Source organism: Eleginops maclovinus, chromosome 10 (genome assembly GCF_036324505.1).
Source record: "Eleginops maclovinus isolate JMC-PN-2008 ecotype Puerto Natales chromosome 10, JC_Emac_rtc_rv5, whole genome shotgun sequence".
Classification (NCBI taxonomy): Eukaryota; Metazoa; Chordata; class Actinopteri; order Perciformes; family Eleginopidae; genus Eleginops; species Eleginops maclovinus.
This window is the reverse complement of record NC_086358.1, coordinates 5309721-5337581: the sequence shown is the minus strand read 5'-3', so window position 1 is coordinate 5337581 and position 27861 is coordinate 5309721. Positions and strand designations below refer to the sequence as shown.

The 27861-nt window shown below is 44.9% G+C and overlaps 1 protein-coding gene across 6 annotated transcripts in view; it reads left to right on the top strand.

The window, feature by feature from the left end:
- raraa (retinoic acid receptor, alpha a) overlaps positions 1-27861 on the top strand; it is a 142796-nt gene that overhangs the window by 81991 nt on the left and 32944 nt on the right. For 2 of the 6 annotated variants that reach the window (XM_063892640.1, XM_063892639.1), the window contains exon 1: positions 21981-22967. The exons of the other annotated variants lie outside the window; for them this stretch is intronic. In XM_063892640.1, coding sequence (XP_063748710.1) covers positions 22790-22967 — 178 coding nt within the window. In that variant the 5' untranslated portion in view covers positions 21981-22789. Of the gene's footprint in view, positions 1-21980; positions 22968-27861 lie in introns of those variants that run through there. 6 annotated transcript variants of the gene reach the window in all.

Here is a 27861-nt window from a genome sequence, read left to right as displayed (position 1 = left end):
TGTGCTTCTGTGAATGTTTTCTTGGCTTTGTTTATCCGTGTGTGTCTGAGTGAAGTAAAGAGAGTCTGAAAAAAAGTGTTTTTCACAGCTTACAGACCTCCATTTTCACCAAGTGTCTCGCGGTTTCTGGCCGCTCGGCACATGAATCACTCATTTCATCTCGCTGTGTGTACTTCATCCCTCCATGTGGATTTTCCCACTGTTTGTTTATGCGTGTGTCGCTGTGTTTGCGTGCGTGAGCTGCACTGATGAAAACTGCGTCTCCTCCTCTTCCTCCGCCTCCTCCTCCTAATGTTATCTCACTTCCTCTGGGCCCCCGACAAACCCACCAAACAGGGAGAAAATAGAGCGCTTTATTGGGACGCCTGTCAGGACTCCCCTGAATTTATGGCCAACAGACAGTGTTTATCACTCAGCCGAGAGGCAGAGTGAGAAAGTGTGGGGTGTGTGTGTGTGTGTGTGTGTGGGGGGGGGGGGGGGGGGGGGAAGGAACAGAGCGACCCTATCCTCCTTTTGCTTAGAGAAGCGTTTAAACTGACTGGAAGAACTCCTGGAAAAGGATCCTTAAATTATTACACGGAGAACATCTTGAACACATTTACAGGACAGCCACTAGAGATGTTTGTTGAATTTGTTATGTCAACTGAAAACTAATTGCACATTTTCTTCGCTTGTTTGCAAAAAAAAGCAAAGCCGGTGGAATAAACATAATTTCTGTTGCTTTGATTGATCAACAACAAATGTTGACAAGGCGCTAACAGAGGGGAATTATGCTCTCTTCTGCATGGAATCTGGAGATGATTCGGAACGTTTTTCCTCACTGTTTATATTTTCATTTTGGTTTTGAAAGTCCCCTAGGTAAAAGTGATGTCGGTTCAACTACATCCGCCTTTAATAACTCATAGTGTGCCATCATTATGTGTACAAAATGTTTCTTATCCAGGGAAATGGATATGGTATTCATTATGAGGACTGTACAATGTTCCTCAAGTCATCTTTTGATGAAGCACTGAAGGACACCATACAGTATACATCATGTGCTAATCAACTCTCCCTAAGCTTTCATTGGTCAACCACAAGCCGGATAACTTGCCAATTAAATTAGCTCTTCTATAATAACTCTATCTGCTTGGCTCTTCCTCTTGAAATCCTTGCTTCCTATATTGTAAAAATGTTGTCATCTGCTCCTCTCTGCGAGGGTCAATGTGGACCGTCCACATGCTGCTCATGTGCACATGTCAACATTTGTGTCATGCGGACCCTCATGCAGAAAATAGAGTGTATCTTTCGCTTAAGATTAACCATAACAAGGTCACAATTCATGAGTGTGTGGACAGTACACACACACACACACACACACACACACACACACACACACACACACACACACACACACACACACACACACACGGTTCTTGTGACTTCAAAATATGTCTGTTCTGCTTCTAGGTACATCTGTGTACGCAATGTAGTAAGCACGACTGTTTGCTTGTCTACTGTACTTATCTGCGTAGGCCTGAATCATAAACCGGAATGCAGATAACAAATATTTTCATTATCTGCTGCACTTTCTCTACAAAAATAATAAAAAAGGAGTCTATATGGAATGTGAAAATGTGGAAAATGTCCTTTTCTGTTTGTCAGATTTCAAGGTAATATCTTGTTTTGTCAGTCCAAAAGACAGCCGCCTCTGCGATTTTTACATGACAAATGACTTAAACATGACTAAATAGTTGATGTTTTTAAAATAGTTTTAGTTCCATTTATCATCAAGGTGTCATTTGTGTCAGTTACTCATGGTGGTTGCACATCGGCATAAATATGCATCCTGCTAATTGCTACGCTAACTAGCATAGGAACTTGTTTCAGCTTCCTCCTCAAAGATGTCTCTAGAACGGAAGTGTGCCGCGGGGTCCAAATAGGACGAAAATAAAATTCCGCGCATGTAGCTGTGACATTAGCGTAGATGTACCTCTGCTACATTCTAACTAGCATCCGAGAGGTGCAAGAAAACCACACATCAGTCCACCAGGCTTCAGATAATGACACACAGGTTCAACACTGACACTCTTTACAAACTATGATCATATTGGCAGAAACTATTAATGAAAATAGTCTCAGGGGAGAGTTCACAGCGCGCTCACCATCCTCCATCTCTGTCGGCTGAGAGGATGAATTAGGGATGACAGAACCTCTGTACAGGCTTTTAGCGAAGGGGAAAGGAGGTAGGAGGGAGCGAGGGGGGCGGGGAGAAGCGGGTAACAGAGTCATTAACACATGATGATTTAACTGGTTTGATTTAGTGCCACGCTATGCTTTTCTGGCATCTTCGGCTATCCTCCTGTGGATTGGAGGGGAAAGAGTTTTCTTTTCCTTCCTTCCTGCCCCTGAGGAGTTCCCCTCTGTGTGCTCTGACAGCTTCCCTCACCTTCTCTCGTCTTCCTCCCCTTAATATCATGTTCCCTCCACCTCTCATTCTGACTCTCACTTTCATCCCTCCATTTTCTCCCTCTCCTCCCCAGTGTTCATTTGTATTAAGATTTAATGCCCCCAAACAAGCTTTCTGTGTCAGCCCACTGAGAGTGTCAGCAGGGGCGCTCTGTTCCCCTTCTGCCTCTGCTGTGAGAATCGCTCTCAAAGCTACTTAGACATACACACACACACACACACACACACACACACACACACACACACACACACACACACACACACACACACACACACACACACACACACACACACACACATACATACACACACACACACACACACACACACACACACACACACACACACAGGTCGCTTGTGTTTTGGCCACAAAAATACACACTTTCGGGTGTACACACATGCTGTCTCACTCACTTGAGAACACACTGCGCCTGAGGATGGTGTCATCCAAACATCACAGGAGCCCTCCGTGTGTGTGTGTGTGTGTGTGTGTGTGTGTGTGTGTGTGTGTGTGTGCCACATCCCCACCAATCACATATTACCTACCCCATGGTTCCCTTTCTCCATTGGAGACAGGACACCCTGCCTGACCATCAGGAATTAGATCAAGCAGCATCATGATTGGATTTAAGCTTTGACACACACACACACACACACACACACACACACACACACACACACACACACACACACACACACACACACACACACACACACACACACACACACACACACAGTCCTCCTGCTGCCTCAATAAGCAGCCTGAGGCTTCACACTGGCCATGCACACACATACTCAAGTTTCCAAACCTCATGGGTACCCAAATAGCCTGCTGCCCATAGGCAAACACACACTAAAAACCTAACAAGCACTAGCAGAGCACTCCGAGATGCACACACCTGCGCCAACTGCTTCCATTAGTACAACAAAAAAAAGTGTGTGTGTGTGCCTTGTGATTTTGGAGCCACTCCAAAATTGAATGGGTTCTTCTTGCCTCATGCTCTTCAACCAAGTCTAATGGCAATCAAAGGAAGTAGTTTTTCCCCTAATCCTGCTGACGAACATCAATACTGGCCTACTGTGAATGGATCTGGTCGGGTTAAACCATTTACTCCAGAGCGCGCACTCCGATCCGTGCCACTCTGATCTGCATCTGCATCGATTGGGACCCAGGTACCCCTAAAAAAACCCCACTCCTGTTAGCTTTATTGGCTCCAAAATGGCTTAACGAGATCCCCTTAGTTGTCAGGGAACGGGAAGTCTAACATATCTTCTGTCGTACACTTAAAACCCACTTGTTTTGACTGCACCTTGGCAAATAAAACACACACTGAAGAAAGTTGTGGAACTTATAACGCACCAGCACTTAGTTTGACTTATTTGAAGCGAATGTACCTGCATGTTGGGTTTAAGCTTCAGCCAAATAAAGTAAAGTAAAAAAAGATAAACCAATAACACCACTTCCTTAGCGGCGGTAACTAGGGCAGCATCTCTAATCTCCTTCCTTCTTCTTTTATCCCTTCTCTCGTTCCCCCTAAAGCTGTGAATCAGAGGCACTCCTGTCCCTCCCTCTTCCTACCCGCTGGGCTTCCCAATTCACCAACCCGGTGAATAATTAATGCGGCCGGGCCGAGTTGATTAAAATAACACATCAGGTCTCCTTCATTGAGAAGAGGCATGGCTCTGTTGAGAGGGCACTGCTGGTGTGGCTGGAGCCAAAGCACAGCGGAGACATATTCTTCATGTTAACACTGATTAACATTTTATGGGTGTAACACCATATGTGGACCCGTGCGTTTTTCTTACGGTAGCAGGAGATGGTGGTTCGGGAATTACCAGTTACCGTGCAAATTACTGCTCAACACATTTCAAATTAAGTATTAATGGAGTTTAAAAAAAAAATCTGGCTAATATACATTTTTTCCTTAAATATATGAGACCTTTATGAAAAAATTATCCGGAAGGAATAATGATACTTAGTGGGATATTTTATTGCCCAAAACTTTCTAAATGACCTCAAACAAGCACAATATTCAGCATTTCTCTCCCACGATCTTATCATCTGATTCTTGAATACATGTTTAGGTAAAATCAAGAATGATTTTCTTGCGTTATCTCAGTTTCTCCCTGTCTGTCATTGCCTCCCGTCCTCTCTCTCTCCCCCCCCCCCCCCCCCCCCCCTCGCTGCCTCCCTGTGTTCTCCCTCCGTTCGTAAAGTTTTAAATTAAAGCAGATGGCATTCACGGGTGACACATGACACATGTTCATGTTCGCTAATTATGTCTTCGCTGTGCCGTTGGCCTGTCTGCTTTGATTCCCCTCGCTCCAACAGCTGTACATCCGCAAGTGTCACCCCCCCCCCCCTCTTTTCACACCCCTCTCTCCATCACTGTGTTTCTTTTTGCCGCTCCAATTCTTCACTTTTAGAGACATGTTTGAGGAGGACTCTGAAACAAAAAGTGAGGAATCACTTCAAAAGAGAATGAGAGAGTGTGTGTAGTGTTTTAATAAGGCATGTTGTCTTTTGAAATGGTGTGTGTGTGTGTGTTTGTGTGTGTGTGTGTGTGTGTGTGTGTGTGTGTGTGTGTGTGTGTGTGTTATTGTTGAGAGGGTGCTCAAGTGGGCTTGTTTACCATTCTTAGCTGCTGTGAGCGGTGAGAGGCTGACTGGCCAAACACTCCTAATGAGTTCCTCTTCAACACAAACACACGCACACGCACACGCACACGCACACACACACACACACACACACACACACACACACACACACACACACACACACACACACACACACACACTGCTCCACTTCACTCTGAAACATGGTTGCAGCCACAGGGGGTCATTGTTCCCCGTAGCTCCAACTCAAACTCTGTTGTCATAGTTCTGCTGTTGTTCTGGTGTGTGTGTGTGTGTGTGTGTGTGTGTGTGTGTGTGTGTGTGTGTGTGTGTGTGTGTGTGCGTGCGTGTGTGTATCTGTGTGCATGTGTGTGTGTGTGCATGTGTTGGTCCATTCCAGCGTTAGTTGCCATGACGCCCTGCTAACCAAACTCAGGCCAGGCATCCTGACTCATTTGCAGCTCACTATTCTGCTAATTTTCAGGTTCATATTTTGTTTTGATCCATACTGGGACATGTCTGCATGCTTTAATGTTCAGAAAGCTCTTTATTCCTCTCATCCTGCCTGTGCTGCAGCACATCTTTTCACCCTCTGTCTGAAATGTCAACCGCTTAGAGATGTCCCGCCCCTTAGCCTGTCAGGTACAATGTATTGGAGCAATCGCCTATAGAAGCCTGAGTGTTACATAATGATGTCCCTATGTTACAGAAGTAAACAATGGAGTCCAATGAAGACATTTTAGGCACGGGGGGTGTGCAGCAGAGAATCCCTTCTAGATGTAAGCCTTTGCAGCCCATTTACATGCACACAAACCTATAACACACTACAGGAGAGGGAAAATCCGATACAGTAAGTGAGAATAAAGGATGGAGATTTCTGTGATTCAATGATTTATTCATTTATGCCCTTTTTTTTTTTTGCGTCTTTAGTTTTTATTCTCAGTGGCACTTCCTCTCCCTTTTTCTCTTTTTTTCATGCTTCAGATCGCTCTCTTTCATCTTTGTGTGTTTTCCTCTCATTGAGATGCAGCATCTCACCGATCTCTTCCCCTCATTACCTATTTCGCCTCGTTCTTTCATGCTTTCCTTCTTTTGTTCTTCTCTCTAGTTAGTATTCCCGTACAGTGTGTTACTGCTGTTGACTCCCTTTGATGTTCCGTCCCCCCCCCCCTCGATAGACACAAGTTATCTAAATTCAAGCTTGGTTTAAGCTTGGCCTATAGACTTTTACATCTATTTAGTATCTAGATTAGCTCAAGTGTTACTTCCCGGTATCTATAATGCTCCTCCGCTTCGTTCCTAAGCACCGGCGGTAACTTGACCCCAAGCAGATCTGTGCGTCCTCAGGTGAGTTGGAAGTCTGTGACACCTGTTAATGGGATTATCACTTGACCTTTGACCCAGCACAGCGAGCTAGCTAAGTACAGAGCGAGCACATGACGGCCGCTGGATTAATGTCTGATCCCGGGATATACTCAAGCTTGTTTGGTCAAGAAACCAACCCTGCACCGCCTGGAGTGCCACGATACACACACACACACACACACACACACACACACACACACACACACACACACACACACACACACACACACACACACACACACACACACACACACACACACACACACACAGATGTAGACATGTGAGGCTAACCTCCACCAAGTGACCGCGTGTTGTTTTTACAATCAGCCCTCTCTGGATTGCAGCTCAGACGTGCCCTCCTCCCCATCTCTGTCTCTCCCTCATCACAAAGAGCGGCTGCTTTACGACGGTCTGGCTGCAGTAAAAAGCCGAGGGGTTGCAGGGGGGCACAGAAGGCTGTCGGGGAGGATGTAAATTACACAAATAAAAACTCCACACTGGCACTGAGCTTCCCCCAGGAGAGAGAGAGAGAGAGCGGAGAGCTGAGAGGAGGAGGAAAGTCATTTAACTTCAGAGAGGAAAGAGTGTAAGGTATGCAGAGGAGAGGTGCTTAAAGGGAGGGAGAAATATGTGGAAACAAATGCTAGCAGACAAAGCTACATTAAAGTGTCTGCTAATGTAGGAAGGGAAGGGGAGAAAGTTTATCCAGCGCCATCATTCACCTCTTGAATATTACACTCAGATGTGGCTCGCTGACTCAATCCCCCGCAGCTACGTCTTCCTCTCTTGTTCTTTATCACCTCCTCCTATTCTGCCCTTTCAACATCCCTCTGTGCTTTGCAATGCAGTCGTTATTTGGTAGCGTGGCAACATTCACAGTGAGAGGAAACCTGAATATAACCAGGGACTTCCTCTCCAAAGTAGGAGGGTGCAGAATGGATATTGACACAATTTCCTTTCCTCTCACACACTGACACAACTGTCATTTACATTGAAGTCATGCTGTTATTTTGGTAGTTCCTATCATATTAGCTGCTTAGTGGTTTGGTAGTTGTAATGTGAAAATGTGTATTTCCACAGTTAGAATAAACTTCATTGTTAAAGTGTGTTTCAATTCCTCCAATATCCTCATGTGAAACTTTAAAGTCTCTTTAACTTAACCGCTTGTTTGTTGTGGTTCTTCTTCTTTTGCAACATCTTCTTTCCCTCCTCCCCAATATTCTTAAACATACAGTTAAATTACGGCAAACTTGAACAGAGAATAAATGCCGTTTTTGCTTAACAGTTGACTTCAATGACTCGTATTCTAATCGGATGTTTTCCAACTAATTGTCGGTCTATCACATGATCGACCAATCAGACCTGTGTGTGATGAAATACCAATTGTTGCAGTATTTCAAAATCGTCAACTGCCCCTAAGTGACTTTATTTTCAGCTGTGCACTTTGTAATACTCCACAGAAAAAATGACATACAGTACAGCCACTGAGAGACAGTATTTCTAACCCACACACACTGGCTCAGAGATTCTTTTGTGAGCTACTCAAGCTTTGTAACCACAAAGTCGGGCATACGAGGGGAAGCTGGCTCCCCTCTCGCTGCTGCAGCGCGCCCGATAAGCCCAGGGAGTACAGCCGTGTGACCAGTAAACCTCACGGCGGCTCGGCACAGTGGCAGAAGGCGAAGCGGTTAAGTTGATTATATAGAGTTGTACATTTCCTCGGGGAGCTGAGGAGAAACAGAGGCACGATGGTATGAGCGAGGACGATCAATTGGAGGAGGAAAGAATCGATGTAGTATAACATATGCACGGAGAGAAGGAGGAAATGGTGCGTGTGAGACGAGAGAGTTGTCTAACACAGATCCAGAGAGAAGATGAGTGAAGAAGCAGAAAGGAAATATTTCAGATGCAGGCCAAACAATTACACATAACCTAGAAACCCCAGGGAGAGTTTAAAGGGGCCCTATGCTTATGCTTTGTGGGTATTTTCCCTCTCCTGTAGTTTGTTATGTATGTTTGTGTGCATGTAAATGGTCCCTTAAATCCATAGTGCCTTAAATTAAGCTCTCAAACATTTCCCAACAGTCTTTGATAGAAACCTGCTGTTATGGACTGTATATGATTTAAACATCAATCTGAATATATATAAAGATGGGTATTTGTAAAGTGATGGTTATCAAGTACCGCACTTGTCCACTCACTGAAATGGTCTGTTATTATTTCCCATTATGCCCCTAGATCTCTATTCTGTTCTATTCTTGGAACCCAGTGCGTACTTCCTTGAAAATGGATGTTTCTGCCAAATTGTATTCTCTTTTTTCTCGAGTGGACTTTTTCTGATTGCATTTGTTACCATGCCAACATTGCTCTTTTACAGGAAAGAAAATATGTTCCGATCTACGCTTTAAGTGTTTTTCACCTGCATCTTAATACATTGCAAAGCATTTAAATCTGACGTTATATAGGCCATTACACGATGCGCTGGTTTAGCTTTGGAGACCGCAGTAGCATCTGGTGAGCTCTGGGAAAGAATCATAATGAAAACAGACTAGATATGCATTTTCTTTGCTATAAAACCCACAGAAAAGAAACATTCAAGTGGGTTTATAAGGCTCTGCCATTGTAGTCGCATGCGTGTATGTCAGCCAAATTGTGTGGCTCTGCTCCGGGACAACAGAAATACCCGTGGATGATGTGTCCCACTCAGCTGTTTTGCCAGACGACTGGCTTTTGGCACATTGGGAGAGAGGATGGTGTCCATTGTTGTGTCCTTGCTGGAATGATCATGCACCTGCATGTTGCTGATGGTGGGATTTGCTGTACGTGCTGTGTGTGTGTGTGTGTATGTGTGTGTGTGTCAGCGGTGGACTGTAACAAAGTACCTTATATAGCTTTATGACAGCCAGTATTCAAATCTTGTATGTTAGAGTGTCCTTGAACACACCGCCAAGGAGAACTTGAAAGATGTGTCCTTGCTTTATGTACTTTACCTTAAAGAGGACATATTATTCTCAATTTCAGGTCATATTTCTATGTAATGCCTCTACTGTGACACGCTTTAATGTTCACAAAGCTCTTTATTTTTCTCATACTGCCTGTGCTGCAGCTCGTCTTTTCACCCTCTGTCTGAAACCAGAGCCCAGTCTGCTCTGTTGTGATTAGTCAACCACTTAGAGATGTCCCGCCCGTTAGCTAATCAAGTACAATCTCTTGGAGCCCTAGCCAATAGAAGTGGGAGTATTACATAGTGATGTCACATAAGTAAACAATGGAGTCCACTTTGAGATTTTAGCCTTTGCAGACCATTTGCATGCACTAAATCACACACTAAAGGAAAGGGAAAACCACGAAAGAGCACAATATGGCCCCTTTAAGTAAATCTTTGTTTTCCTCTAATGAGAGTGTGCTGCTCTGAGGGTGATGTCTCCGTCCAGTTGGTCTTCTAATTTAAGCCATTGACTGTTTTTCTCACATCTATCGACTCGACCTGTGTAATCAGCTTGTGTCTATCTAGATAAAAGGTACTGACTGTACACCCTGTGTGTGTCTGCGTCTCCCTCCCTGTGTTTTAGTCACACTCAGCTCATCATCAGTTATGAGGAAGCAGGGGCTGAGCTGTGAGTGGGATATGGACATTATTGGTGTCGTTGTTATTCAGCGGACGCTACTCTGACGCAGAATATGATAATCGCTCTGAGTTCAGCCCCAAGCACTGTGGTTAACTGCTTGTGTTTGACCGTTAAACCCTGAAGTGTAGTCTCGCTACTCCCTGAGCAAAATGCTACGTGTTAGTGGTGTAACTGGCCCCAGTTGATGCGTGAAATCCCCCCAGGAGTTTGGCACGTATATGAATCATGGATTAATTACAAAGCCGTCATAGTCCGAGATGATGTTCTACAGCTGATATTCAGTTTAAATATGGGATCCAGTGAATGGCATTAATGCTTTCCAGTAGTCGATCCACGATAATGCTACATCGTAAACATGCTTAGAGCTAGTTATCGTTAGCTGTTGGCAGCCTGAGCGAAGATCCTTTAAGACACATTTTAATGCATTTATGGCCAAATGTAGATCATAACGTTGTCAATTGCTCAGCTCAAATGTGTTCTGGGCGAGAACTTGGAATAAATACCGTGTTTTAAGTGGTTTCACAGCAGTGTAAAATATAAATGAACTTCCTAACACTAGCTCTAAGCAGCTTATACTATGTAGTTAAGATAAGACCGTTTTTTTGGCCATAAAATCAGAGCAAATATATAAAAGAATACTGGTAATTGGTTCTCGAAGTATATGAATTGTGTGTTTAACGCCAGTGACCACTATAGACGATACTAAAGCAATATTTAAGGGTGACATTTTGATTTTTTCACCGGTGTATACAGACTTTGGGGCTTTTTCAAAATAAAATGTAGGGGAAAGTGGTCAAACAATTGAGTCCGGAGCCTTGTGTACCAGTCTTTTTTATGGCTGACCTCACAAATAATACGATTTTGGAATCAAAACCACATTTTTCTCATACATTTCATCCATACATAAGAGAGACCTGGATGGGGTGTTTTCATTTCATACATGTATAATTCATATATTCACCACGTGTACTTAGTCTTGTGCATTTGACTGTGAGCTTGTGTGTCTGTGTACACACCTGTTTGTGTTCAGATGCACACAAATGCCTCGTTGCGTGTTTCCATTTGGCCGCCACGCGTGTGTGTATTTGCATACAGCTCCATACTAACGGATTTATTTTATGGGACTTTTTTGGGGACAGCTGAATGTCAGTAGATCCATTATCCTTTATCTGAACTCCCCAGAGCTGAAAGAAAGAGAGATAGTGGATGAGGGAGGGGGGGTTCATGGATGGATGGATGGATGAACGTCAGTGTCCAATGACACACTCCCGTTAACTGTCGCTTTCTGTCCTTCATGAATTATTCACACAGAGTTTCTCCACTTGTGTCACTGTTCTCCATCAGGAAAGACTCTCTCACACACTCTCTATGTGTCTTATCCTATATACGTATTTAAGGTGGGACAGTAATTAACCTTTATCAATACACTGACGACAGCCCACCACTTGTGGTATTGGCGAACGACGTATCTACTCTTCATTTCAGACATTTCAAGTCTACAACATCAATTTTGATTTTCCCTTCTCAGTTGAGTAAGGTGGCTGACCCGAGCGAACCCGCTAACCCTCAAACACAAAGTAAGACTACATGCAAATGAAGATACTTCCTCAACAAACACCAACTGTGTTATCCTCGAACGTCAAGTTGGTGAAGATTTTTCTTAATTTGCATGTCTTTTGGCACATTTGTGTAGTTTCTCACTAATGGAAGGGTATTGGGCCGTTGTGGCGCGTTTGCCCCTGTCGACCACTGTAGTTAAAGCCTTAGGTAGACTCAAACATGACAAACGTCTCCAAATAATATTTCTGAAGCTTTCCAGAAAGAAAAATGATGTTGCTCTCTCGTCGCATAATATTTTAGCTCTATCTTTACGTTAGAATTGATAGCACAAAAAAAACCCGCCCCTGGTTCGTTGTCCCAAGTCCAAGTAACATGAGACAAATTGATCTGTTTGATTAAAAAATACATGTTTGCCCTTTTTGCCCTAATTAGATAGGCTGAGAGATACCCTGGAAAGGGGGCTTCCTGCAGCACAGGTCCACAGATCCAATTCCAACCAGGGCCACTCTACCAGGTGAGCTACCTGGGTGAAATAAAGATCAAATATATTTAATGGAAGGAAAAGGAGTATGGATACTGTGTAGGATATGTAGCTCCGTCATGTCTCAGCGGTGTGGCGTTACTGTTGTCAGACTGTAGAGGCGGAAGAGTATGGGCATATTGAAAGTCAAGATGGTTGCGTGTGAATATATGAAATGTTTACCTCAGCCATTTTGCAACATAGGGAAGTTACAGTAAAAGAAGGGAAATGTAGAAATTATGAGTCATTACTGTCAGTGCCTACATTTTCTCATGGTTAACTGTATTTCACTGCTGGACAGTTACCACACTCTAAGTTGCTACAGTCTTACACTGATAATATCAGATGTACCTTTGTCTGGTTGAATTAGACCCACAACACTCAAGTCTAACACCCCCATTACTCTACCTCTACCCAACCAGCTCCTAAAGCACCTTTAATTGCTGTAATGTAGACACAACCTCCTGCATCCCTGGAGTATCAGATCTGCCCCCCGGATAGCCATATGGCGGCTACATTAGTAGCTACATCCAATACATTTAATTACAGCTGGTGCAAAAAAAGAATACTGTTGCCAGGGAAGGATGACATTAATAAAACTGTAATGAGACCTACATGTCCCTTTTTTGTGACTTTGAATAAGCTTGACCCAGGTATTTAAGTCATATCCTCTCCTATGCATCTACTCTACATTTGATTGTTTTACCGGCCATATATTTATCATTTTAATACGAATTGTGACTCAAGTTATGAGTTAGATGCTTATTTGTTGTACCAGCAGTATTTGTGGGACCGTTGTTGTGGACCTGGATGCTGCACAGAGGGAGAAAGTGATGAAAGAGACAGGCTGCTGGCCAACTGCGTTAGAGGTTTTAATGTTGACGTTCACCCGGTTGCATGGAGACGACCTCAGATAAACACGCAGACCTGAGAGCATGCACACCCCCGGTCAAACAAGGTCTAGACAGCCCGGCGCTTTGCTGTGAGGTAACTGAAATATGCATCACTGTTTGTTTATTCACTACAAACACAACAACGTTCGGAGATGCATTTGCAGAACAAGAGGGGATGACATGCGGGTATTGTAAATGCCAAAATACAAATGTCCCTGCTACATGGGTACACAACTCACATGGTGGTGTCAAACTTTATAAACCTCAGGGAGAGATATAAAAGCGGGGATTAATATTTTATTAGCAGAATTTAAAGACCTGCATGCATGCTAGTAAACAGCAGTCATGCTGCAGCCGTGGTACAGAGCAGAGAGGACAGGAGGAAACGGTTAAAGATGGCAGGCTGAGTAACAGTTCTGGAGGAGGATGTTGTTTACTCCTGATGAGCTCTGACACACCAGGCTTCCCATCAGCCCCTGGCACTCCTGTTCTCACCTCCATACGTGCGCAACCTCATCTGTCAACTCCCCCCGCCTGCACCTTTTTACACATTTTACTGTGCCACCTTTTTTTTTCAGATTAAACATGCAAACACTGATACACAGAGATCCATGCCAAAACACCCCCAAGACACACACACACACACACACACACACACACACACACACACACACACACACACACACACACACACACACACACACACTCAGACAGACAGATGCACACATTCCTACACTTTCTTACATCGCCACTGAAGCTTGGCCTTCACTTTTCCGTGTTGGCAGCGAGGATGGAAAGACGGGAGAAAAGCTCCAGAGAGAAAAAGGAGAAGGAGAAGAAGAAGAAGAAGAAGAAGAAGAAGAAGAAGAAGAAGAAGAAGAAGAAGAAGAAGAAGAAGAAGAAGACGAAGAAGAAAGGGAGGCAGAATGGGGCTCTCCATCATGCTGTCAGTAAGGTGCAGCTTTAGCGTTAGCGGGGAATAAAGAGTGTTTTTAAAAGGTGCTGCGAGGTGTAGCGAAGATGAGTCGGATAAATGACTCTTCTTTTTCATTCAAAGAGCCACGAAAAAGCCCACAGGGTCACCGTGCCAGTGTGTGTGCAAACAGAAGAGGAGAGTGTGTGTGCCGGAGGAGAAACTGTAACGGCGTGCACAACCCCAGACTTTTGCCACGGCCCGCTGACGTTTTTGTTGCTCCTGACACGATAACATATTATGTCTTTTTCTGGCTGTTGCTCCTCTCCTTTCACCACCGAGTGGGAAAAGTAATGTAGTTCAGGGGGGGGCATGTAAGCTGGAACAATAGCTCAAAAATATTGAATAAAGGAGTGAAAGGGAGCTAGGGGATTTAATGACAATGGGCCAGAGCTGGGGGAGAGGACTGATGATGTAGGGAGGGGGTTGGCGGGACCAGATTGATGATAGATCTCCGCTGGTTAAATATTATCAGGCTTCTTTTTTCATGTATCAACCCCCCCTTCTCCCCCCTGGTATCACACAGAGAATGGTAAGATGTGGCGAGCTAATGATCTGCCCTTCTGAGCCATTCACTTTTTGTATTTACTTACTATTGAGACACTCCCCCCCCCCCCCTCTCTCTCTGGGTTCACCACACAGATGGTTTGGGTATCCATAGTGACTGCAGGGCCTTATTTATATCTGTTCAAAGCCCCTCTGTGCTTCAGCCAATGGAAGTTTGGTCACAGATTGAGTGCTGAAGAAGCCACAAAGGTGGAAGTGTTTTTATTTAAAGTTTCCGACATGAGTCTACCTAAGAGGGGGAAATTATATTGCTTTTATTTTTGAATCGATAATAATAATAACAAAAATGTAGTGTCATATGCACATTAGTGTAGTTTTGGCAAGGTAAGTCCCAGGCTCCTCCAACAATGAAAATAGAAACATGAATAGAAGTAAAGTAGTTCAAGAGAAAGTCATACATGTCCAATCTGTAAGTTAGAGCAGAAATAAGTAAACTATATGCAAATAAAAAGCATAAAAGCACACATCTCCTAACTTCTGCACCTCTCTGACAGCTCTACTTCAATTGTGGTTAACCCGTGAGACGCATATGATAAGCCATGTGACGTCGGCAAACATTTCAGTAGTTCCCCATTTTCCGCAGCGAGTGTATTTCTGCATTACCGCCTAGTTTTGAAGTGTGGGACAAGGCAGAGCCTGAGGGACAAAAAAAAACTCTGACATTGATATCAATTTCAACAGCAGCTCTCTGGGTTTGTTGTCTGTAGCTGACAAAGGACGAGCCTCTTCCCCGGCCGCCTGTGGCTGAGCCGGGCCAACCTTTGAGTTTGTGCTCTCGACACTTTTCACTGTCAGGGTTTTCCAGATGAAGTTGACCCGTACGCACCTCTGGGATTCGTGGGTATAAAAGGGCTGTCTCTCATCCAATTAACTCATCTCTTTCATACGTATAAATATATATCTACACTCACACTGGGGTCAGGGTGGGTCGGACAAAAACAGAGAGATGGGAGAGAGGGGAGTAGCTGCTCCATCTACATTCCCATTCTTTTGAAATGCTGATGACTCCTCCTCCCTCGCCCTCATCGCTCTGCTCCCTTCTCTTTTAATGTGGTGGAGTCATCCATTCCATTAACCCTCCTCCTGCTCCCCTCCCCAGGTTAGAATGAGGAAGATGCCCCCCCCCCCCCCCCCTCCGTAAAAGGCAGAGTAACAGGGGCCACAGCAGTGACGGTGGCAGGGGCATTTGTCATGCTCTGAGCCGCGGCAGTCTGTTGCTCTCCCGTGGGCCTTTGTTGTCCCCGGCTCCACGACTCGCTGGCTGGGCAGGGGGATTTCACATGTTTCATTAACATCTGAGCCATCGCGGCACTTTGGTGCATTTCACATCCCTCGCCGGGGGAACTTATGCACACTTGAAAACATGAAGAGCTCGGATGCAACAAGTACATGTGTGCAGAAGAGAGCAGTCCGTTTTATGAAAGGCAGGATTAGAGCTGTATCAAACACACACACACGGCACATGCAAACATTTCCATGAGTGTTGACTGTACATTCAGCCTGCAGTGTGAAATTCAATGTGATTCAATAAAGAATGTACAACAGCTAGTCCCAGGCTCCTCAAACAAGACAAAATACGTGTTTTAATTCACATAAAACAGTAAGAATAGTGCAAAAAGAATCTAAAAAACAAATCAAATAGTGCAAGTGAACATTTATTAATGTCCAATCTGCAAGTTAAAGCAGAAATAAGTAAAAGAAAGAGCCTAAAAACACACATCTCCAAACTTCTGCACCTCTCTGATAGCTTTACTTTCGAATGCAACACGCACAAGTGAGCAAAAGAGAGCAGTCCTTTTTATGTCAGAGCAAAGGCAGGATTAGAGTGGTATCACACACACACACACACACACACACACACACACACACACACACACACACACACACACACACACACACACACACACACACACACACACACACACATGCACACGCAAACGTTTCCATGAGTGTTGACTGCACATTCAGCCTGCAGTTATCCAACCTCTGCGCGGTTCATGGCACACATTCGCTCTTTGTACTAAGCACAACAATCAGCGTGCCCTGCCCGGCGCCGGTTTGAAGGGGCACCGCTCAAGTGGAGGTCACTTGTCGAAGGTGTTATAATGCTTTAGGCTGGGCACAACAAGACTGAGGGGCAATCCACTTAAAGCGAACCACGAAACCCACACCACCCACTACCTCCTCTCATATCCTCTCCAGGCCACCCCGAGTATCACACTTCTGAATGGAAAACGGAATATCGGCCCTCTGCGACACTTCAAAAACTGGAGAGGGAGAAGCCTGCAAGATTCGAGAGGCAGGGTGGGAGAGAGGGAAACACTGTAAGAGGGAGGAGGGAGGGGAGGGGGGGTTCATGTGTGTGACACAGAGCTGCTTTTGAAACACAGCCCCTCGACAGCAGGGCCTAAGATCTGTGTTAGAGGAGGATGAAACAGCTGGAACGGGTAAAATCAAAGCTGGGACTTGTGTTTGTTGTCCATTTTTTTTACACCCCTTCCCTCCCTCATACACAGAACAAGACAACAGTAATAGTACAAAAACATTTAAGATAATAAACAAAGAAAGAGTTGAAATATCACGTATAAAACAAACCTCATGGGAAGCGAGAACACTCTCTTCGTCCGTCAGTTTTCCGTGAACTCTGATTCGAGGCCAAGGAGGACGCGGCTTCGGTGGAAAAGCTGGACGGCGGAAATGTAGAAATCAATGGAATCATACATGGATTAATAGGATGCAGCTTGAGTTGTAATTGCATCAGTAATGCCAATCATCCCTGTGTCCCTCTCTCCCTCTGGAGCAGGTCATCTCCTCGCCTTATCCTCTTCACACTGTCTGCTTCTTACTCTTTAGTTATGCAGCTAATGGATTGTTTTTTGTTACATGCAGAGCTCTTGCATGTCAGGTAACCCACTTTTCTTTACAAACAATCCGCTCTGTCCTTGAGCATTGTCCATGCTTCAGTTTCTATCTCGCCAAACAAAGAGTTGTTGTTATTCCCTTACAGAAACACATCTGGAACTAATTTTCTGTATCAAATGAGCTCTTCCTATACTAATTTGAGCAGGAAGTAGTGAAACAAATAAAGAAAAACATACTTCGATGCACCATGATTCCGATTCCTGTATGGAGGCCGTCTTTCACTTCAGATGTCAGTAACTGTTCCAGTCTGTTTTTATGTGAGTGATCAGTAACGTTGATCTTTTCATTATTAGAAAATACCTTGACAAACTCATATTTGTAAAACAAACTGCCCACTTCTCCTGACCACGGCTCATTGATTTGTTTATCCCCGCTATACATCCTCTTTTACTGTATTAACTTCCTCAACCTTTTCTTCCAGTCTCTCCTCCTCCCTCTCGCTCGCTCTCTGTCTTTCACTCTCTTGTCTTTCTTAATAGAATTAGCCGTGTGTCCATCCGTATGTACTAAACATCTCCCTGTTTCTGACAGCTAATGGGGGCCATTCTGAGTCCGGGATGACTGATGTTGAGATATCCTTCCTCCAGGGTAACATCTATAGCAATTTTCCCTTGATTTGCTGAGTGATTGGCTGTGCAAAAAAGAACATAGACCTAATGATCATTGCGGAGATGGGCTTCTAACTCAAGGCCGCAGAGTGTGGCCGATTACAAGCTATACAATGCCTCCTCCCCCCTCCTCTCTGGCTTTCTCTCCCTCTGCTGAGGTATTTCCAGAATGCCGCCGGCCATGATGGATTTATGAGTGGGCCATACTTTGGTAAACACCGATGGTGGGCAGCTTTGTCCTCCCCCTTGTGATATAGTGAAGGTCCCCATAAAAAATGGGAAAACCAGGTTACGGCCACCATAGAGCTAGGCTAAACAATAAAAGGCTTTATGGGCAGATATAGGCCTGTACCATAAATGCTGGAATCTGCTGTCAGAGGGACATTAAAGGGATAATGACAGGGGATAGCTTTCACAAAATCCCTGCAGCCACTAAGAGGGTCTTTTTTTAGAAGCACAGACACTGAGGATAGCCAAGCACCGGTGTGGAAATCTATACAACGGTTTAAGTTTAGGTCAGGCTTTGTCTGTGTGTGTGTGTGTGTGTGTGTGTGTGTGTGTGTGTGTGTGTGTGTGTGTGTGTGTGTGTGTGTGTGTGCATGTGTGTGCGTGTGCGTGTGTGTCCGGTGGATTGACAGAGGAGAATTGGAAGCATCGCGGTGTTCATCGATAACTGCAGCGTGTTCTCACATCGAAGGGTCGGGCCCTCATTACACATTGGCTCGCAGTCGGGAAGCACAGCTGTTGGGTTTGGCTGGTGCTGCCTGTCCGGGCTGCACAAAACCAGCTGTGCAAACACACACACACAAAAAAAACGTAATAGCAGCAAGGGGAACGGAGTGGTAGTTTCAGGTAGACTTAAAAGCAAACCTCGGCACACACACACACACACACACTCACAAATAAACACACCGACATGCACCCAGGGGACACGTGAACCCTGTGGCAGGAGGAAGTTGGCGTCTGGAATTATGCCAGCGGGTATGAGTGGGGGGGGGGGGAGAGAGATTATTGTGCATCATCACAGTCGTGGGATAATACTGCTGACAGCATGTTTTGCCCCACAGTGTGACAGAGACCTGGACATCTCCTTGGGGGGAGGGGGGGGGGGCAAGGAGAGCTCCTTTTTTTTACTGCTTCCTAACACCCCAGATTGGGCGTAGAAAGAAGGAGAGTGGGGGCAGTAAAAATAGTTTGACACCCTCAAGGTCCAGCCGGCAATCTCCTCTCCGCCTTTGCCCATAAAACTCTTTGAATTGCCTCCTAAAAATCCCTCTCCCCAATCCCCCCCTCCCCAAACACTACTCTCCATTGGGCTCTTCCGAATCAAGGCCGCTGTTTTTACCGCTGGTGGTTTCCCTCTATTAACTGCACTTACATAACCGTTCATCTCCACAGCAGCATCCACCTCTGAATGGTGATTTAAATCAGGCCCTCCATCAGATGGCCGGGACTTTATGCAAAAACTCTTTGAAGGCTAGAGGCAACAAAGACTCGCCTATCAGTGACAAGTTAGAGGAGCGATACGCGGTCTCATTCTCTCTCGCTTTGCTCCCAGCTAAAGTCGTTTTTGTGTTTCAGGAGTGAAGCACTTATTCAGGGCCAAGATCAGCCAATGTGGGCCAAACCTCTTGTCACTCTTCTTGTTACTTTACACAGTCAGGACGATGCAATACAGACCACTGGTCACTCTCACTTGCCCTGCATTAATGACACCAATCATCAAGTGTGTATTCTCATATTGTGTGTATGCATGCGTGTGGGTATTTGTACTCTTACATATACACTGGCACCACCTGGCACTAAACCAGCACTTATCTTTTCTATTGATGTGATGTAATGCATCCAATTCCCTATTCCCAAAAGCAACTTAACACTACATTTATTTTATACAAAGCGTCTGGATATATTCAGCTCTTTTTGCAGATGTCAAAGTTACTTTTTTCTTTAAAAATATGTAAGAAAGATGTGAGAAAATGACTTTATTTCAGGCCTAATCTTGTATTCATGCCTCCCCCTTCATAATAAGCAATGATCAACAATCTGTTATCTCTTAGCTTGTTCTCTGCTATCACAGGGTATTACCCCAGGATGAATGCTCTCCCCTTGGAGAAGAAAACAGAGCCCGGAAAAATTAGCATTTTCTGACAGCCATTACTCATAGGGCTAATCCTGTCAAAGAATGTGTGGCTGTGCTATCAGTGCAGGCGAGGGGTCGCCGCGGCCCAGGCCGGCACATCGGGCTCTTATCAGGCAGGGTAAACACACTGGGGCCTGCATTAAATAAGTGTCACAGTCAGCGGGGGCGGAGCGGGCCAAGCCCCCCTGCCAGGATCCATGCGGATAATCCCTCTCAGAAACCATGTTGGTCAGACCCAGCTGTGGCTCAGGTGTAGGCGGGGGAGGAGAGGCAGGGGTGTAGATTGCAAAACAGGTCACACTGGTTTTGGGTAATTTACACGTTAATGATGATGTATTTAAAAGGGCTGTTAATGAAGCTAATGTGTGCTGTCTAAAGATGCATTTACAGGCCAATTTGGAATAGTTTACATACCAAATGATTAGGAAAATGCTTAATATTGCATGTTTTCTGACAGAACAGGTGATTTGTTTTCTTCTTATCTGCAGCCACAGAAACTGCCCTTACATATTCCTGACCTTGTCTGGGACGTCACAATCAATGATGAGGCATATTCCATGCATGGCCTTTCTTTTATTTACGTTTTTATTAAATAATCCTTATTTTCATTTCCAATGGTTTGAAGGTGAAAAAAGTCATGTAAACCTCGATGTTCTCCCCCCCCCCAAAAAAAAAACATCTAGTAGATGCTTGGCCTTAATCTTTACCACTGGACATGTGCAGGAACTTGAGCCGGCGGCCCTACTCCAGATCACAAGCCAACACAATAACATGACACTGGTGTTTCTGTAAGGCATTCAGCATTAAGACTTGAATCACCTGAATAGAAAGATATTCCTGCCGATAGAGATCTGCTATGATAGCATTGGCATGGACTCAAGCCTGGTGGATGACATGTGCATGTTTAAATACAACAATGTAGCATGGAATGTTGCAGAGTAAAGGTGGAGTAACATTGCATTAGGAGTGGTGCAAGTCTGATGCAAAATAACTTCCTGGATTTAGTTACCCTGCCTTGTGGGAAAAGTTATGTGTCAGTTACCATGCCACTTTGTTGCTGTATGTGGGTGAACTGGGGGCGCCTCTCTGGGCAGCACTCGAGGAAAAGTGTAATGGTGTTACTCTGGAGTGTACAAGGTGGGAAACCTTGAATAATGTGGGATGGGAGCGAGCCAGAAAGGCGAATCCGAGTCAGCCAGTGGGTCACCAGGAGGTGAGGCTGCCTACTTCCCCTGGGTTCAGGAAAAGTTCAGCCGCATAGCATTAGGCAAATTAGGGAGACAGGGCTGGTGGGGAAAAAAATCGGAGGGTAGGGACTGATGAGAAGCATGGGGGGAAAAGGGTCAAATTAGTTGAAAGGAGGAGCCCGAATAAAGAGTCAGAAAGGAACTTCCAGGAAAAACATAGCGAGAGAGATACAGTCTGTTGAGCTCTCATTAAAGCAATAAGATATGAAAGACTCATTAGTGAGCTTCTATAGTCACGTCCTTGGATACTTTTTATTCACCTAAATTTGAGGGAGGGCGGCCCCCTACCCTCGCAGTCCCATGCAGAGCTTCGAGAGAGAGAGAGCGAAAGAGAGCGAGAGAGGGAGATCCATGGTGACGTCCCTGAAGGGGTTAAACGTAGGAGGAGCAACGCATGAAAGGAGACTGAGGGGTAGGAAAGGGGGGGGGGGGGAAGAGCCGAGTGGAGGTGGAGCCAAAGCCCTCAGCTGCTGTGCCTTGTCACATTTTTGCAGAACATGATAGCCGCACGGTTCGCGGTGGGAATGATTTAGGCGTCTCTCTCCAAAATACAAACAAGGTGCTGCTGCTGCGTGTTTTCCCGGGACCCTGGATATCAGAGAGCGGGGTCTGAAGGACAGGAAGCCGGGTTGTTGTAGCGTAGCGCACGGAGGGAGACCGGTTCATTGACGGGGCTGACAGGAGTCCACCCGGGACAACCGACCGTAAACCCTAAAGGACAAACTGCAACTACACGGAATTTCCTCTTTTCCATATTTGCGCTTTTCATCCCATTGATAATTTTCCTGCCTCGCGCACTTGGGAGATTTGTATCCTCTTTTTTGGGATTTTTATTTTCTCTTTACGGTGTGGATACAGCCTGAAATGTTGCTCTGTGTTTGAGCAAGGCCGAAAGGACCCCTATATATTTATATATATATTCTGCTGAAGTTATATATATTTTTTTGTGCATATATTCCCAGCCGTGTTTCTCACATTGGACACCATGCAGACTGTTCTTTTAAATTATGTTTTCAAATTGAGCGCAGCCGATTAGGCTTTTCCAGACACTGATTCACTGCCTCGGGTTTGGTTTCGATCAATACAGAAGAAAAAAGAAGAAAAAAAGATGCCAAATGTTAAAACGCTCCCACTGTGTTTGGATTTACCACTTTTCCTTCGATTTTAATGCAGTTTTCCCCTCGCTTGGCCCCCTTAGTTTCTACCTCTGTTGGTAGCGAGCTGAAAACCACAAGGCTCGCGTTTTCCTGCCACAGTAGTTCGCTTTTTGATAATAATCCCCTGCCATCGTCCTGCTCCGTATGATGTATGAGAGTGTGGACGTTGTGGGACTGACTCCCAGCCCGAACCCGTTTTTAATGATGGATTACTACAACCAGAGCAGAGGATGCTTGATCCCAGAGAAAGGACTGGTGCCCGGAGCGCCCCATCCGTACAGCACGTCTATCAGAAACCAGCACTGGAACGGCTCCAACCACTGTAGGTGTAACTTCATTTCACTAATTGGGGAACTTAAAACCCCCACGTCAAAGTGTGTATTCATAGGCTGTATAAATGGCGAGTCATCCTCTGGTTCATTTTTTAATCTTTATTATAAGGCTTTTTATTCCCGTGTTGCTATCCTGTCTTATCTCAATTATTCAAACCCGGTAATATGTGCCAAACAGCGTTGCATGTTCGCCATCATCGAGCTTCATAACTGCATTATATATACTTGACCCACTTTCAGCGCCCTCTCTCTCTCTCTCTCCCCCTGCCTCTGTGTGTGTCTGTGTGTGTGTTTTTTATTCTGAGAAACGTCTGTGAGACTGCGGCGCTGTGATCCAGGGCACATTATCCAAAGCTTTAGCGTTCCAGAAATATGCACTTAATACAAACAAGGTTTTGCAAGCCATGCCAACGTTAATCAGATCAAACTTTCCTGCCAATGTTATCCTCTCTTTGCCTCTCGTAATCTGGATAGCTGCACCAACAGGCCACAGTTCCTGAGCAGCATGGCCTGAAATGGACACTGCTGTCCATTTAATGTGCCAATGAGAATTTGTGCTAATTAAATGTACTTTAAAAGCAGTTGTGTAAATATAGTAGGCAGGCTGGGTGTACAACAACAACAACAACACAGTGTGCTCTAGAAACTGAATTTCACTTCTTAAAGGTCATGAAACATATTTATCTTGTCAACCCAAGAGAATACAAACTCCTATAATGCTAGAACAATATTTAATTGTCATTAATACAACCAGAATTGGATATTTCTAGTGGAGGCCATGTCTAAAAATAGCATGTCAGTGCATGATGATGCTTTAAAAATGTCAGTAAGACTTATTTGAAATACGTAATTCAGTCCCTGTGCATGTGTTTGGTGTGGGTTTGTTTGTCCTTGGGTTGAGCAACCACCGCCACTCATGGGAGATTTAAGTCTATTGATACGGTATCTGCTGCAATAAGAGAGAGTTTTATTGCTACAACAAAGTATCAGCGAGGCCATTCCCATTCTTCACCTCAAAGGAGCTGCACTGCACAAAGCTCCAGCAGGCCTTTATAGAACAGATAGCTCTGTTGTCTTTCACAGCTGAAGGAGTGTAAAAGGCAGGAATCTCCACAGGCTCTTAAGGGCCAATTTCCTTCTCGTTGCAAGACTATAGAAACACACGACAAAGGGAAGTTAAATCAGCAATTTCTGACGTTTGGCAGGGACACCAAAACCGCTAACAGAAGGGCTGTGTTAGCGCCGTATTTTTTCTGTACTTCCGATTTGCATGAAATTTGAAATTTCTCTGAAATTCAAGGAGAAGTCTTGTGCATTTTTTTAATCAAAGCAGATATCCCGCAGGCTTCATAGTTTTTTTTATCAAACTGACCCACTAAACAGCTCTAGTGGCAGCATTGATTCAAACCATGTGAGCTCGTCTGAGGGAGACTGTGGGGGTTTTGCCCAGGAAAAGACCTCTGATCCCTCACTCAACTCCACATTGTGTTGCTCAACGGAGGACCTGAGTGTGTGTGTGTGTGTGTGTGTGCACGTCAGTGGGTGGGTGGGGGTTAGCATAGCTGCTCTTTGCCTTACTGCTTGAATGTAATAAAACATTTAGTGCACAACCAGGGAGTGGTGGTAGCGGGGTGGGGGGGAGGCACAACATCCGTTAGTGTCATCACGTGGCTCGGAGGCTTATTGGATCACAGGGATAGAAAACAAAACAGACACAACAGAGCATGGTTTTTTTTTCTTCTCCAACCTCTCGTTCTTAAGCAGGAATCCAAGGCAGTCAGGCTCAAAAGCACGAGACAATCCCAAAAACATCTGCTGCCTTGGACTCTTTCTGGACTTTTCTAAAATACCAACTTCACAGACAGTAGTCTCATGGTATGTTATCCTCTGCACGTGGGTTTGGAAACAGATTGCTGGTGGAGCTAAAACATTTTTTTTTTTTAACCCCCTTAGTGCTTTTTCTTTTTGGTCCTCTTGTTTTTTCAACCTCCCCACATTGGGCCTAACTATTCATTACAGGCTTTACAGACGAGCTCTTTGGCTCTAAGAGTGCACTCAATGACATCTTCGCTGAAGTAAACGGCCTCCTGGACCCATTAAGTGGCTTGGCACGAATCCAGATCATATGGGCGCTTCATCCCTGATGTTATTAGTCCTTTAAGGATGCTGCCACTTCAGTTGTTTGACTGTTACCATCCAGTTGCTGTCAGCGTAGGTTTGTCCAGATACAAACAACCTCAGTGAGCTAGGATACAATCATAGCTACTTCATGGTGAGAAGACTCTGGCCTTGCAGATGATATGCACTTGCTTTTTTTTTTTCGCCAGTCAGAATCCTTACAGCAATTATGGGCTCATGCATGAAAGAATGTGTATGGCCTTGTTCACATGACTGTCACACACTAAAAAATGGGGGCTATGAAGGATTGGGGGATTGCATGGTGGGCTCTAATGCTCACCAGCCCATAGGCTTCTTGCTCTTTGTGTTTTTTCTCAGGCTATCCACGGTGCGAAAGAAAGCGATCACCAGGGATTTCCATAGAGAGTAGACGAGGCAGAGAGAAGAGCAAGCTTTAGCTAGTTTGTCTTCTCAAGGCAGCTCTGTTCGAGTGGGCTATTGGACACGAACGCTTTATGTTTGAGGGGCAAGTGACTGGCGGCTTAATCTGACTCATGTGGTATTTAAGTGCGGAAGTCCTTTTGCCTAGCAGGAGACTAGGCTCAAGAAAAAACAGATGGTATTTTATTGTTTTTCGGTGCAACGGACTGTATGAGCAGGAGCAATTCTGGGCAGTGATGAAGGGGGAGGTTGGTTGGACTGGATACTTGTGAAGAGGGAAAAAAAGCAAGGAAGTTTGAGCTTTGCTGGTGAAGCACAAACCCATGTGGTTTCTCTTTTGGCTTTCTGAGGCTGAAGTCAGTGCAGCAATTGTTTATAGCAACACACACAAAACGGTAGGTGATGTGTGTGTGGACAGAGTTGGCCTTGCAAAATAACAGAGAATTTACTTGTAAGGATTATGTTAGGCATTGCTGAGAATTGAGAATTGCATAAACAAAAGAGCAGAAAGAAGCTATTCTTGACCCCAAACAGAATGAAGTTTTGTATTAGTCCTGACATTGAAGGGTGGTTGCTTTCGTAAACAGCTGGAGAAAAAGGTCATCTATTACGCGGAACATAAATACCAAATAGAATTTCTTGATTAATCCACTCAGGAATTCTTGGCAAAGCTGATTCATAAAAACTACAACTTGTGACTTTGTTGACGTAAAACAGCATCGCAAATTCCTGGCCTCAGTATTGCTGAACTGGAGCCTTTGTCCTTAATGTCGATGCCAAGTCCCTGAGCCTTGTGCTATTTCCTACGTGCTATTAAACGTCCATGGACCTTGATGCTTTCATGGACATGTAGATGCAGGAATGACCTTTCCTCCTGGGGCTTTGTTGCTATGAACTTGATGGAAATGGTAGGATGGATGGACAGCATTGAGACAAGGTTCTTCCAGAAAGAGGGGGGAAGCGTCAGGCAGTCTACCGCCACGTCTGCATAACCCCTCACAGCTATGGACGACAGTGATTTAGTAGCCTGAATGCCACGGAAAGTCAGTGTTTGTGTGCGTGTGTGATAGAGACAGAGATCAGTATGTCCACAGAAACACGCCTCCTTTCTCCTTCAGGTGAACATCAATAACACATTTTGTCATCAAGGTATGTTTGTAATGGCACCGGGGTGAAGGGAGTTCAGCGCTGCTGCTGCCGCCGCTCTCCTGGGAAAGGCCGCAGGGCAGCATTTCACAACCTGCCATCACTCGCTCCCAAAGCAGCACCTTGCCACCAACCTTCAAAGCTGTTGCTGCCCTTTTTTAATGTGATATATCAAATCATGTTGAAGCATTTGTGCAATAAAAGAGATAACGTCAGATTGGGATGTCAATATGATTAAGGGAGACACGTTTTAGTTTGATAACACCGGTAGTTTCAGTCGTCTTCTGAAGGTGAAATGAAAAGGTGTGGTCCTTCACCTTTGCCTTTGGATATGCAGAAACAATGCGGTGGCTGACTGGCAACTTTTAGTTTCTCCTCAGAGTGGCATATTACAGCGGCACTCCATGTTGAGCATGTCAGATATTCAGCTTTTTTTTTTTGTGAACACAAGCACAGGCCCCACCGATTGGGCCCCTGCTTGTTTGTAGAAAGAATTAGCCTGGAGGCAGCAGGCGGAGAGTACTGTACACCAGTTGGGTTTGACACTAAATCCCCAAACAAGGGTTTGTGTACACGGCAAAGCCCACTTTGATGAACAAAGCAGTGCACGCTGAAAAGATCCAGGCAGTGTCATTGATTCATCAGGGCTTAAAAAAGGCAGCTGATTGCAGACATTGTGACATCCAGCCGTAATCTCACTATCAATAATTACACTCTTCCCCCGTATCTGTTCTGTCACACACACACAGACACACACACTCAGAGGTAGGAGGGAGATCGAAACAGTTCAGGTGAAAGGGGGGTTGTTCCCTCTAAAATATTCATAGTTTCTTCATTTAAATCAATTCGGCTCTACGGGGGCAGTCAAGCGTCAACTGTCAGAAATTGAGCCGGGCCTGTTGTAATCACTTCTTTACTTATCTCTACAGATGGCTTGTTCGCAATGAGCTCTGCATGGCTAGCTCACCAGCACATTGAGAAGGGGCTCTCCCCTCTCTTCTCCATCTCTCCCCTCCTTTCCCCATCTCTCTCCGCCCTATCTCCATGTTTCATCCCCACCCTCTCATAATGGAACACACATATATTCATCTGGGTATTGAACCAGGGACATTCATCATCCCAGAATTCATCTGCGAGGCATTTTCATTCCCAAAGTGTCTCCTTTCTCTTTCCCACTTT